Source organism: Hesperophylax consimilis, chromosome 10 (genome assembly GCF_061612785.1).
Source record: "Hesperophylax consimilis isolate HC1 chromosome 10, BYU_Hcon_1.0, whole genome shotgun sequence".
In the NCBI taxonomy this organism is placed as follows: Eukaryota; Metazoa; Arthropoda; class Insecta; order Trichoptera; family Limnephilidae; genus Hesperophylax; species Hesperophylax consimilis.
In genome coordinates, this window is record NC_142845.1 from 6632111 (window position 1) to 6646441 (window position 14331).

The window sequence follows — 14331 nt, forward strand, 5'->3', positions numbered from 1 at the left end:
TTTGACACTACAAAACATAGACAATATATACATAATTCTCTAGGGAGGGATTGCAATCATATCGATCTAGTGATGCACAGGATCGATTTTTTTAATCGAAACATCAAAAGAATCGAATGATTAATTCCTTTATTAATCATAAATTACAAAGGGGGTACATAGACAAAGTATGGTACATTGGTATGGCAACATTTTGGTAGGTAAGTACTGCATTTGCAAAAAATAGGCTAAACCAGTGTTTTCACACTGGCAATGATGTTTATTGTTTACTTGCAGATAGCTACGTAATGATCGTAATATTTATTATAATGATGCGAATGACTACGAATTTGAATGCGTTTCTAATGACGTTAAATTTATAAAATCTAAATTTAAACTGAATAAATAATACAAACAAGTTTCATAACTACTTCAAATTAAAAGGAAATATTATATACTTGAATATTCCTACTGAAAGTTTGAAATCTCGTCACATTTTATGTTTATTTATAACCTTCCGGACTTATTGTAAGTCAGAATGCCATTTTTAGACACACTAAATGCACGGGCGTCCTAAATCTTAACATAAAATTTGAATGAATTGTTCACATACTCGTAGCTTCTTTGATTAGTATATAATATCCTAGTTAAACATTTGACAATAAGCAAAGAATAATAGCGCAATCCCAGTTCCCAGTTCCCAGTTCCAGGGGATATCAAATCCTCAAATCATATAATGTTAGGAAGCTTTGTAGATGCATGCACAGATGGCAGTGCGTAGAGCTTGCGGGGAAGTCCGTAAGATGGAACCAGTGGCGAATTTTCGCCATGGACAGTGCGAAGGCTCTCAGACAATCTCACTGGCCCAGATTCCAATTAGCAAGCTTCTAGTTAGGTCGACTAACGAGTCACCAATATAATACGCGGAGTATTAATAAATCGCTGATTAATATTAAAGAACCTTTTATTTATAAAACTCCTTCGAAGACGAGTTGGAGACTGTTTGTGCGAACACAACAGCTGACGCAGCCATAGGATTAATCGGTGGATTTTGTTTTGTTGTCACACGACAGCAGAAAGTTTAACCAGGAGCGAGTGGGCTTAAGTCACGGGCGTGACTTGCAATATTTTTTTCTCTTCGTGGAGATGAGAAAAAGTGCATTGGATCTCGATCGCCATGGTTCGGCGAAGTAATTTTCTGTTCCAGGCAAATTACCTAAACCAGGAAAATTACTAAAACCTGGAAGGAACCAGACCAGGAAAGGATAATTTTTCACGGCCAAGGCGAGCGGTGACTCACAAATTAGAAAGAGGACTATCCGAAGGAAGACTTGTTGGATAAGGGGCCCAAGAAGAGATCCGGAGATAAGTAGCTTTATTTTTTGTGGAGGAAATTGTTACAGTAGCACAATTTACTATGGTAATAACATATCGTTCCATGATCTCGTCTCGTTTGTCAAGTTCGAGATATTTTTTCGACGTTTCTCGAAGTTGGGAATCGATTAATGTTTTCGATTGAATTTTGACCAGTGACATGATGGCTGTGGTTTCGATTGATTTTAAAAACGATTATCTCGAATTGTGTGATGATTTTTGACACAATCGATTGTTTGTTCGATGACGTTTCAAAACTATTGTCTCGGACTGTGTGATGATTTTTGACAGAATCGATTTGTCCATGATCATCGAAATATTTCGATGATCTAAAAGATCGAGTAAATCATTGATGATTCATCGATTGTTTCCATCACTATATAGTTCTATCTTCGGATAAGGCGAGCCACTCACGCTAATTATTTTTAACATATAAAATATTGCGCAATGTTGAGTAATATGACAGTAATTGCGCAAATTAAAAAAAAATTATATCATTCGAATGTCAAAAATGAATTAATATAGATGGTTTATTCAAAAATAAATTTAGAAAAAACGTTTGTTGCTGGATGGTGTTGGGCTGTTACTTTTGTAAAATCATTCCCAATCTGAATTAACAAAGACTCACCAATATGGAAAACAACAAATACCAATCGAACGAACCAAAATAGGTTCATGAAAATTACAAATCGAAAATCATAGACAACCGAAACTGTAGGTAGGAAGCCTGTAGGAACCTGTAAATTGGCAGGGGGTGATAAACACGTTTTTAGCTAACTGGGCTTTGGTAGTTCAAAATTTAAAGATTTTAAACTATTTCTTGACCCTATAATAATTGTTCGTAATGGCCGACATCGCGAAAAAGGTATGATAAATTGGTTGACTGTACACCGACACAGTTGGTACATCACATTGTTATGTCGTTCTTCGTTTGTCATTCCTGACTTGAGTGTTTCTGGTTCTTGAGGCAAAAGCATTTTCAGAACCGTGTTAATTATTGGCAGTGATTAAATCAAGTCTAATTTGCGCAATACTTCTCAGGATACGCGTAGTTGTAAAGGAGAACATATCGACTTTACATACGTCGCTTTATTTTGCGTGATTTGAAAGCCGCTGCAACCACGTTTCAAAATGTTGAACCCGGTAATAATAAAAATAACCATAACCATTTAACTATCCCCTCAAAAGACGCCATAATTCATATATTCTGTTGGCTATTTCAGATTTAGACTACTGTCAGAAACTTGCACAAACTTTTTTAAAGCTGTCACTTTCGTAACCTGTGAGAATATTTTCGTTGTATTCACAACGCAAATATCTGTGATTTTAAATGGTGGACTTATTAAATGTTCCTTACTGGTTTTGCTACATTATAATGCTGTCATTTTAACAATTTCTCTTCCCGTTCAATGATTGACTGCTTTCGTTTTAAGGTTCAGGACTACAAGGATTCTCTGAAAACAAAAGCAGAAGTACTTATTATTAAAGGATTCCCGGAGAAAATTGTGAAACTCAATGAGTTACTGGAGACCCCCAACTTCCAAAATAGGAATTTTGCAGATGTGCACTCGGTGAGTTTTTTAATAAAATATTGCAGTAACATTTTCAAGCTAAAATGATAGTAAAATTCTAGAATTCCGAGTAAATATATAGAAAAGTGGGGCCTGCTTAATAGGCACATTTTATTTTAAATTAGAGGTAATTATTTTCCCAACTGCTGCACTTTTAGGCACAGATTATGGAAATTACGCTTTGTGTAACAATTATTTGGTGCTCAAAATAGGTTATTAGGTTCTTATATTGGGTTAATTAAGTAATTTATGCATATTTAGATTGAAACGAAACCTTCGCAAGTGTTACTCCATAGAAAAAAGCTCAAAATGGTAGCAAGGAGATCGATTTTAAAGGAAAATTATGAATTTTCATTGCATAAAAATGGAATTATAATGCATCTTTTACCATCTATACTGAGGTAAATCATTGTTTCTTCTAGTAATTAAGTTTAAACTTAGTTTGATTTCCATAATCTATGCCTATTAAAAGTGCAGCGGTTAGGGAAATATTTACCAAATTAGATAACAATGAAAAAACTGTTTCAGCAACCGAAAATGAAAAAATTACGTTTAAAATGCTTTTTTCCATTTCCGGAAACTGAAATGCTTACTTCGCATTACTATCCATCTGATACAGGGGATTATAGGTAAATTCTTCTAAAATCAATTTACCCAAATCAATTGTTTGAAGGACATATTTTTCAAATGGCAGTTTTCGAAATACACATTTTTCGCAAATTTCCTTCGAATAGCAATTCTTCGAATAGCAATTCTTCGAATAGCGATTCTTCTAATAGCGATTCTTCGAATAGCAATTCTTCGAATAGCGATTCTTCTAATAGCGATTCTTCGAATAGCAATTCTTCGAATAGCGATTCTTCTAATAGCGATTCTTCGAATAGCAATTCTTCGAATAGCGATTCTTCTAATAGCGATTCTTCGAATAGCAATTCTTCGAATTCTTAAAATTTTGCATGCAAAGGTTCTAAGAAAAAAACACTTGATTTTAACATATCTAATGGAGAAAACTATTTCAGTCGGGGGTTCAAGTAACATGCACAAAATAGGGTTTTTAGGGTGTTAGTTTGGGTTATTTTGAAGAATCTGTAATTTCCAAGAAAATGTTTGACAACGAAACATGGTGGCTTTTTTTAAAGTGCATATTAAACGTGCCCCACTTTTCTGTATGGCTACCAAATTTTAATTTAAGGGCCCGTTCCCACTTCCGTTTTCAAATCGGGGGCGGGTCCCGTTTTAAAATCGGATGCCCTAGTGGCTGTAGTGGATGTATGGAGCTGTTCACACTTGTCCGACACGATTTGAAAACGGATCCGACATTTTTTGTCGGATGGCTCGCCTACGCAGCGCGTCCGTTTTCAAATCGTGTCGGCACACGCTCGCTCATAGTGTTGTATGGAGCTGTTCACACTTGTCGTCCAGTCGTTCCGGCAGAGTCCCCGCCACACCCCGACCCCTCCCCGCCCGCTCCCAGTCGCAAGGAAGCAGGCACGCTGCGTGCTTGTATTTGGTTATTTTGTTAAGTAAATAAATCAAAACTACAATAATGGATAAGGAAATAAATCCCGAAAATTTAATACCACTGGTCGAAGAAAGAGTATGGTAATATTTTATCTTTAACTAAATAAAAACAAAACACTTGGTGTACACAACTTTTGTACATCAAAATTTTTATTTTTATTTTTTTAAGTTTACTTTTTTTAAATTTTAAAGCTTTAATGAGATGCACGGAAGAGCGTATTAGTTAAATAAACACATAATAAAAATATTTGAGTTGTTATTGTTTTCTTACTTTAAAATATCGATAGCCTTTCTTCAGGACAAATGCACTTTCTCAATTTTGTATTTTGATATGTTAAGCTCTCTGAAACTCATTCCAGTAGATGGTTAAAGGAAGTGATAGACATTCTCTTAAGCCATTAAGCGCCCTTGAGGTGATTTTTCATGGTGAAAACGGCGCTATATAAATAATCCAATCATTATTATTCTAAAATAATTAAAGAACTTTAGTTCATCACTTCTCAACTCACCAATTAACACTTGGAAAATTCCTACAGAAAATCATTCGGCTATGATTGGGTGTACCCAAAATTTTCTTTTCACTTTTTTCCTTCTTTTTAATAAGTACAACATGACAAAAAGAGCTTCATCGTCGTCCATTGCGCACCATTACTGAAGAATGAGCAAATAACATGTTTTTGTTGAATCGACAATTATTTTTTTTCGTAGAGTATGGTCCGTTTTTAAAACGGATCCGTTTTTAAAACGGTAGTGTGAACAGGGCCATTGGCCATCCGTTTTTAAAACGGGACCCGCCTCCGATTTGAAAACGGAAGTGGGAACGGGCCCTAATTTATTTTTATTATGTACATTTTTTTTATACAAAAATATACATATTTTTTTTTTCTCATGTTTGAGTTGGGGAGCAGTTTCAATCTTTATTCAAAAATTATTGAAATAACATTTCATTTCTACTTAATTAGTAGAAGAATGAAAGGAATTTGTTTTTTATATACCTACCTATCTCATTGGTTTCATGGAATCTAATTGCACAAATGATACATATTTAATCATGGTTCATTTGTTTTTACAGTAAATAGTGATATTATATTCAGGATGGGCTGTTTCACAGAATTTTTACAATTCAGCAAATTTCAAAACTCAAATTTAAGTTCTATTATTTCACCATGGGCCAGTGGTTTGTACGTAATTAATAACAGAACTTGAATTTTAACTTTGAAATTTGAAGAATTGTTTAATTCCTGTAATACAACCTGTCCTTGGTGTTTTAAAAACTTGGTTCATTCAAAGTGTGTCTATGAGCTCTTAGAATAGTGAGAACATTAAAAATATCCTAATAATGATTGTTTATGCTTATTTCCAGGATCTGAACATTCCCGTGCCTCCACCCCTGGTGGAGAATAACGGGGGCCTCCCAGGGGCCAAGCGGCCGCGCGTGGAAGAGGGGATGAGCGGTGGCGGGGAGGGGGGTTGCCGCGTGTATGCGCTGCCCTCGGGCACCGTGCCCTGCAACAAGCCGCTGTGCGATCTCATATTGCTGGTGAAGCCACGCATTCGAGAGCTGGTGGAAGATTCAAATCTGGTAAGTCGTCTTCTAAAACGCTTACATATATTTTAAGGAAAGTATTTCAGGGCCAACAATAATTTTATGAATCTCCCATCAATGCATCTTGTTTGTGATGTTGTCTTTTTTTATTTATTAATTCCACACAAGAGGCCCTGAGGAAAATGATTTCCCTCTGGGCCTATGTCATCTTTGGGGATTACACATGTGATGGATCATGGGTCTTGAAGAGACCAATGTTGTAGGAAGTAGGAGATACAGAGGCCAGCGAATATTTCCACAGCTGTTAAACTCAAGAATGAGTCATAGAAAATACCTGTTCTCATGTGACGAATGACAACCGTGTATAAATGTTGGGCGTGGGTTTGGCCTGTTTCCTGACTATGCACTGGTGCTGAAAGGATCAAAGTCGCTAGTTCCTCGAAGCGTCTTTCATTAATATACCGGTAGAACAAGTACAATATTCCCGCCTGACGCCTGTTCACCAAGTTACAGAAGTAAGCATCATATCTGCTTTGTCAACTAAACCTATTCATGCACATATTGCACTGCATTTTAATTAGTTCAAATAATGCTTTTCAGTAACAGTGATTGCATCATCTATCATGCAATGTTGTTGATTCACATAAATATTTATGTGACTCAATAACATCTATCATGCAATGTTGTTGAGTCACATAAATATTTCCTTTTTGCTGTCATTTTAATCTTGGCAATTTAAATAAAATTTGAAATCACCGTAATTTATTTTCTTAAGTAAACAAATTAATAATGAGGTTTGTAAGACTTTCTTTACATTAGTGGGTTGCTCAAATTTAAGTAGGTTAACGTGTGAGTTGAGAATTATTAATTTTTTAACCTTTTATCTTCAACTTCCTTGAAGTTTTAATGTAAATATAATATAGGGGGGATCGATTTTCGTCAGGACGCACACTCTTATACTTGACAATCTTTTGCTCTCAGTCGGAAGACAGGACGTACCGTATTTAGGGTCACGTTAGTTATACCCTAACTTGGATTATGTTGACGAACTGCCGAGGGGAAGGTGATAGGGATGAGGAAGGTGATAGGGATGAGGAAGGTTGGAAGGATCTGATTTTTTAAAATCCGTATGTACTAGAAAATGAACTAATTCCCTGATCGTCAATTTTCAGAATAACTTACTTGTTTTTTTGCAAATTTATGCTTTTGTAAATTGTAGAGAAATGATTTTTTTACTATTACCCTTAGGGGGTATTTCACCATCTCTGATTATGTTCTGACTAAGCACTAATCCGCGGATTAGTCATTTTTTCGTTTTCACTATATCTGAATAACGCTAACGCTCGGGTTAAAGTTCGATTTGACTAATCAGTGCTCGAACTTCACGTTAGGCGCTATTCCTCGAATCAAAGATGGCGTCAAAACATTCCGAGTTTGACAGCTGAGGAGTGAGTCGAATTTTGTTGAATGAATTTGAATGCTTGTATGATCCATCCTGAATTATTTGATTGTGTTCAAAATAAGAAACATTGTATTAATTCGACACGAATCTATCTAAAATGACCTGATAATCAACATAACATAACCAAAAAAATTAAGAAAATATGTGATTGATTTATTTTAAATATGTTACCATAATTATATGTATATAAGGATTGTATTAGGACATAGATAACTATGTACCTACTTAAAATACCACAATAAATAAAATAAATAAATAAATAAAAAAATGCACACTTCGCGGTGTGCGGACTGTGACGCATGACAGCCGTGGCAGTAGATGGAGTAACTGCAAACATTTTGCGATGTTGCTAGACTATTTCGAGTGTTATCTATCCGGAAGCTCGGAAACAATGGTGAAACGGTCGCCGTTGAATAACGAAGTTATTCTGATCTTTAAAGCCAGCCAACGGATAGCTAGTCAGATATTTAGCCCGACATAGTGAAATACCCCCTTAAGGATACGCTGGTGAACAAGAGTTTAATAATTATTTTCATTTTATTTCAGCTGAAAATGTGGATATCCTTCATGATCCCCAAAATAGAAGACGGCAACAACTTTGGTGTGTCAATCCAGGAGGACACGCTGGCGGAGATTCAGGCCGTGGAGTCGGAGGCCGCCGCTTTCTTCGACCAAATCTCCCGCTACTTCATGTCCCGCGCCAAGATCGTCTCCAAAGTAGCCAAGTACCCACACATTGATGACTATAGACGAGCCGTTCAGGTAAATAAAATGGACACTCCTAAATTAATTTTTTTTTTTTTTTTGCATGCTCAAAACAGTTTTGGCTGCCAAAAAAGCTGGTAATATTATGAAACTCATGGAAAAAAAAATGTAGGTTAAGGACTGATTAATTTCTGTTTTAAATAATTTCTTACTTTTGGTCGCAATACGTACCATCAAAATCCAATAACAGGGGTCGAAATATATTTTGGCGGTCCAGTTTTATCCTGTTTGTTGTTCCAATTAGGTCCGCCCGTTGCTGTCCACTGGTATACAATATATTCGTAAAGAATTGTGTTTTTTTTAGGAACCTAAACTAAACTTGTTATGTGAGGAAACCTTGAATTTGAAGGGACTGAAAACACAAGTTCAGCGTGAAAACTTGTTGTGAAGGGGTTTTAGTGTATTATTTATATTCATTCTAGTTGTTTGTTTGTTGTAGGAGCTGGACGAGAAGGAATACCTGTCCCTGTGGCTGGTGATGTGTGAGATCCGCAACAGATACTGCTCTCTCCACGACATTGTCATTAAGAATCTGGAGAAAATAAAGAAACCTCGCTCGTCGAATACAGACTCTCTATACTAAGGCCTTCATTCCATTATCATAATCTCAACTATAAATTGGACATTAATATCAAAAAGGATCCATTAGACTAAAAGATGAATTAGAGCATAGGAGTCAGTGACAGTGCGGTTAATACGGAAGTGGTCTGAGAAGATTTCCATTCTCCCAACGAACAATGTCGGTGATAGTGCTTTGTCATTGTTGGTTGCGACAGTGGATCTATTTAGTGGCAGATGTATTATTTATTCCCTAGCTTCTAACGTATGTGTTGATGGTTCGTGTTTATATTGATTAACATATACTGAGCTCGGGCGTATTGTTTCGCCAATTACACCGTAATGTGAACAAGTTTTTGCATTTTGAATATTTTTACCGTCTGTATAACGAATGAAGAAGACACTAAAGCAATAGCAACCTAATCTTATACAAAATCACCTACAAACCTACGATTTCTATTATGTAAATTATTCTGTAAGTCTTTAGTTGCATTTGACATTCAACACACTTGGGCCTTGTCCGTTGTTTGTGATAACCGCATCTGTATGGGTTTAATATCAAGCCAAGTGTGCTCCATCTCAGAACTACTGCAAGATGTATTATACTTCTCTAGGTATTCTAGAAACTATCTCTAGAGTTATGTTACTAATTTTGACTGCGACGCAGGTCATGGCTCGTGAGAATGTTTCGAGATACGGAGAGAGGAACTGGACAACTTTTTTTATAAGATTTCATTGGAGACCTCATATTTCTACCTACTGATAGTTTGAATAATAGTGCCTCTGATTTTTGTAGGAATTTGGCACTGTGAATATTGATCCATTTCCACAGAATTTATAAAAAAATGCCTTTAAAATTATTTGCTGCCAAAACAAACACTATTGTCTATTTAAGCACTTCAATTTTAATATAATGATATTGTTTAGTATGTTTTGGGTTTTACCAAAAATGTTTCAATAAAGAAAAGACATTCTCTACATATTTTTTATTATAAATATCTATTAAACGCAGGACTAGAAGAATGTGTGAAAAATTGTGTCTTTGGAATCGCTAGTGTGGATACCGATCTACAGATTTGCAAAATAGTTCGTTAGTTCCACTTTGGCCACCTGCTAAGATAAGTGTGTCAAGCTGTAATATTTCAACTCCCCACTTTGACCATCACCAACCCTCCTCCACGATACTAAGAAAAATAAACGTTAATTATTGAAGACAATATTAGCGATTTCTAAACGAAAATCTGAAACAGAAAAATCAGAAAAGGATACGGTCACATCTAGGACTCGAACCCAGGAACCTTGCCTTGCCGGGGCACCGCTCTACCACTGAGCTAATGGGACCCTATCCCCTTCGGTCACATTTAACTGTATCAAACTTCGAAAAAGAACTACCAACATTGTCTTCATTTTTTCACCGCACATTTTTATTGGCAACTATCTTTATGTATGATCGCAAGATTCAACCCGAACTAAATGCAATCTAGACAGCGTCTTATATATTGTCTTCAATAATAATTAAATATTACAATTTGGGGTTTTACTCTATAAAGTTATTCTGAAAAAAAAAAAAATAAAAAATAAACTTTCATTCAGAATGATAGGAGAATTTTTTTAATACACATAATGAGGCGTATAGTTCTTGTATACGATAAGTCTACTTGGGTGAAATAATGGCAAACAATTTTTTTTTAATAATAAATTTAATAATAACCTACAAAATTATTTATTGTGCTTAACATACGTAGTACAGCAACAAAGCGCACGAAAATAAATAATTTTTGGTTTTTGTTTGAAAAAAAAAATGCTTTGCCAACATTTCACCACAGTGGACTTATTGGTGTTGTATATACACGGTGTCCGGAAACTCGTAGTACAAGCGGGAAACTGGAGAATCTACACCACATGGGGAACCCAAAAAAACATAAAGTTTTTTGATTTGAGCATTTTCAAAAAAAAAAAAAAAAAAACACAAAAAAAAATATTTTTCGGCTATTTTAGGGTTAAAGTTTTTTCTGGTGTTTAGGGTTGAATAACAGATGTTTTAACCCTGCAGAGCAGAAATATTTTATGATTACACCGGGTTAAATGAAGGGTGATTTCAAAATAATGCTTCAAATCCGAGTTTCTTCATTTGTTTTACTTTCAAATAGTTTTAATTAGTTGGGTACTTTGATCTTCAGTAATAATTTATAAGAATTTGATTAAAAAAAAAAAAAAAAAAAAAACAAACTCAACTTCAAACTCGATTTACTCGATAACGAAAGCTCAAATAAAAAAAATATATACTACAAAATCGACTCCAAATGTGATGTAGATTCACCAGTTTCCCGCTTGTACTACGAGTTTCCGGACACCCTGTATATAAATTATATGTTGACATTTACCATATTATTTAATTAGTACCATTCCTCAAAATATTAGTATGGAAACTTGAAACTGCTTACTGCGGTGCCAATGAATCCATCTAGATTTCCTTGTTTATCCCATATTTGTAGGTTCTATAAATTTGGCACATTATGGTAAGTGATCACTCTAAACATTTTTGTAAACATAATTTGCCAAAAATCGTTTGAGTGGATAATATGACTTAAATGAATTCCTTTATTGTAATAATAATAAACTCCAGTTTTGTACTATTTCACTTCAAGTGCGCTTTACTACAATAAACTTAATAAATTGTAACTTATTATCCTAATTTTTACTCGTCCTATTCTTGCTCTCGAGAACAGATTTATGTTTCCTAATGTACCCATTTAGTTTAATCTATAGGGGCCGACAAGAAACTTTAATAGATAAAAAAAATATTTTTGTTTAAGTTAACACGTATACAGTACCGTACTTGTTAAAGTCAACACGTAGACAGTACCATACTTGTTAAAGTCAACACGTAGACAGTACCATACTTGTTAAAGTCAACACGTAGACAGTACCATACTTGTTAAAGTCAACACGTAGACAGTACCATATTTGTTAAAGTCAACGCGTAGACAGTACCATACTTGTTAAAGTCAACATGTAGACAGTACCATACTTGTTAAAGTCAACATGTAGACAGTACCATACTTGTTAAAGTCACGTAGACAGTACTATACCTGTTAAAGTCAACATGTAGACAGTACCATACTTGATAAAGTGACATTTTTATTTTTGTCTTAAGTAGAGGTATATCCGAAGGAGAAATAAATGTATAAGGTCGATACATACTACTAATTTGCGCACCGGGTCTTGAACCCACAGCCTTTGGGTCCAAAGACAAGGAGCTGAAGTACTGCTTGACGAGAAGAAAATTAATAAAATTTTAAGATAGTAATTTAATTTAGGCATACTGAGTACATAAACTAAGTATATTGTTTGAGTTTAATATGTACATATAACTTTTCCCTTGAATGCAGAAATGGAAGATGCTTCGAGGAACTAATGTCAATGATCGCTTCAGCACCAGTGCATAGTCGGGAAACACGCCAAACGCGCCCCCAACATATGCACACGGTTGACATTAGTCACATGAGAACGAGACGCTTCTATGCCTTGTTCTTGAGTTCAACAGCTCGGCTGTGGTACGATTTTCCAACCTCTGTGATTCCTCCCTCCTACAACATAGGTCTCATCAAAACCACTTCCACTCCTTCCTCTCCTCAAAAAGACCCTCCACACAGCATCCCCAAAGATGACAAAGGAAAATAATTTCCCTCAAGGCATCCTGTGTGGAGTTGAATGTAAAAAAAGATTATGATTTTTATTTTTTCAAAATTACATTTTTTGTATCAAGATTCTATCATTTTAGATCTTTGCACTCTAGTTCACTTAAAATTCACGAGCCCCCACTGGATATGTGTAAATGTTGGAAGCGTTGACAATTTGCACACAATATTGAGCGAACGAATTTGTCTCGAAATGGTAATAACATCTTTATTTACTTATATGTATAACATGATTCAGCTGTATTTGGCGATGCTTTCATGCATCTAAAAATAGTGAAAAAACACTTCAATATTATTTACCCAAATGTTTATGATCTTAGCAAGCAATATTTTATTTATTTAAAGAGGTCAAATTCCTGGATTACGAATGACCAGAAAATATTTAAAAAAAATACTTTCACTGGAAAATTTTGCTTGTGCAATGATCGAGGATTGAAGCCATAACGCCTGGTTGAGAACCAGATTCATTGGACACTCGGCTATTCGGGCAATAAATATGAATGTAATTTTCATAAGTGTATATATTATTACAGTAAAATGATAATATTCTAATTAATGAAAGAAGTCAGGGCCACCCAAAGATATGGCATGACAAAGGGAATAAAATGAGTCTATTAATGTCAATATTTAAAATAAGAGGAGATGCATGAAAGTGAATGAAGCTAGGAGTGTGTGTGAATATAGCTGTGTGACGGTCTCATAAATAAATCACCCACGGTGGCATAAATAATGCACGGCGGTAAAAAATAATAAAATCATTCAAATATTGACGAAATAATGAATTTCGCAAACCAGTGATGCCAATCGAAGAATTTAGGAAAATAATATAAAGGGTCCCACTGATAGATAATTCAATTCCGGGCTATTCTTTTCACATATTTGGAGAGACAAAAGGGTAATAAAAAAATTATGTTTGTGTATCGTTTAAATTATACATAAAACCTATGGAATATTAATTTTATATTGAGAACCTATTACCTACATTCTTTAAAATAATAATATGGAGCATTTCAGTTTAATATTGGTAGAAGTTACTTTACCCTCCCTACTACCTTCAGCCTCACAACCTACCTCAATTGGCGATGCCATAGTTTCACTGGCTTCAAACGGTTGGGAATAGTCTATACTCCTGTGCTGTATTCACATAAAAAAAAGTGTTTATGAATCTTCGAATATTTCGAAATCCGTAAATGGAAATGTAAATACTGCGTTGATAATATTAGGCGGACACAAGTCGCGTTGTGACATAAGTTTAGTATTGAATATGACGATGCTATTGGAATGATCAGGGGTACACTAGCACTGCTTTTTGGGAGAAGTAAGTATATTGTCCAATTTCATAATGAAAGATAATAATGGATAATAATCACTTCCAATAGCGCAGGACGAAGGCCGCTGCTGTTGCCAACGGTGACCGGATAAATCATCAAAATGATAATTCATCACATCTTTAAAAAGTTATATAAAGTCATGGAAAGTGATGAAACAAAAACTTTATTAACTGGGTTAAGTAGGTTAGGTTAAAAATTTTTTTTTCGTCGTTTTTAATGACTTTATATCACTTTTTAAAAGTGTGTTGAATAGTCACTGTGTTGAGTTAGCATGGAACCGTTGCCAACATATTATCATACGTCCCGGTTTTAGAAAACAATACGGAATCAAACGGGGAAAATTGAGGTAGATATATGGAAATGACAAAAGTTACAATGAATTACCTACCTACATGAACCTAATGTGCAACGTACAAAATTAACTAGGTTCCATTTATTTTTCTCATGTTCATTTGAAAATATTTTTTGAAAAACGGATCAAGAATGATTGAGCATTCTCTTATTTTGTTCATTGTATATTTAC

At 34.9% G+C, this 14331-nt stretch overlaps 1 protein-coding gene across 2 annotated transcripts; it reads left to right on the forward strand.

The window, feature by feature from the left end:
- Positions 1–2044: 2044 nt before the first annotated feature.
- On the forward strand, positions 2045–9754 carry REG (proteasome regulator gamma). 2 transcript variants are annotated; one of them, XM_089636054.1, is made up of 5 exons: positions 2045–2218; positions 2787–2924; positions 5809–6027; positions 8000–8215; positions 8658–9754. In XM_089636054.1, exons 1-5 carry the CDS (start codon positions 2198–2200, stop codon positions 8799–8801), a joined length of 738 nt encoding a protein of 245 aa, XP_089492180.1. In that variant the 5' UTR covers positions 2045–2197; the 3' UTR covers positions 8802–9754. The 2 variants fall into 2 exon arrangements, with proteins under 2 accessions (XP_089492180.1, XP_089492181.1); XM_089636055.1 differs by lacking the exon at positions 2045–2218 and adding an exon at positions 2228–2496.
- Positions 9755–14331: the final 4577 nt, after the last annotated feature.

Coding starts and splice junctions, on each gene's coding strand:
- REG (XM_089636054.1), top strand. CDS start 2,198: ATGGCCGACATCGCGAAAAAG. Junction 2,219..2,786: donor TGGCCGACATCGCGAAAAAG/GTATGATAAATT, acceptor TTTCGTTTTAAG/GTTCAGGACTACAAGGATTC. Junction 6,028..7,999: donor TGGTGGAAGATTCAAATCTG/GTAAGTCGTCTT, acceptor ATTTTATTTCAG/CTGAAAATGTGGATATCCTT.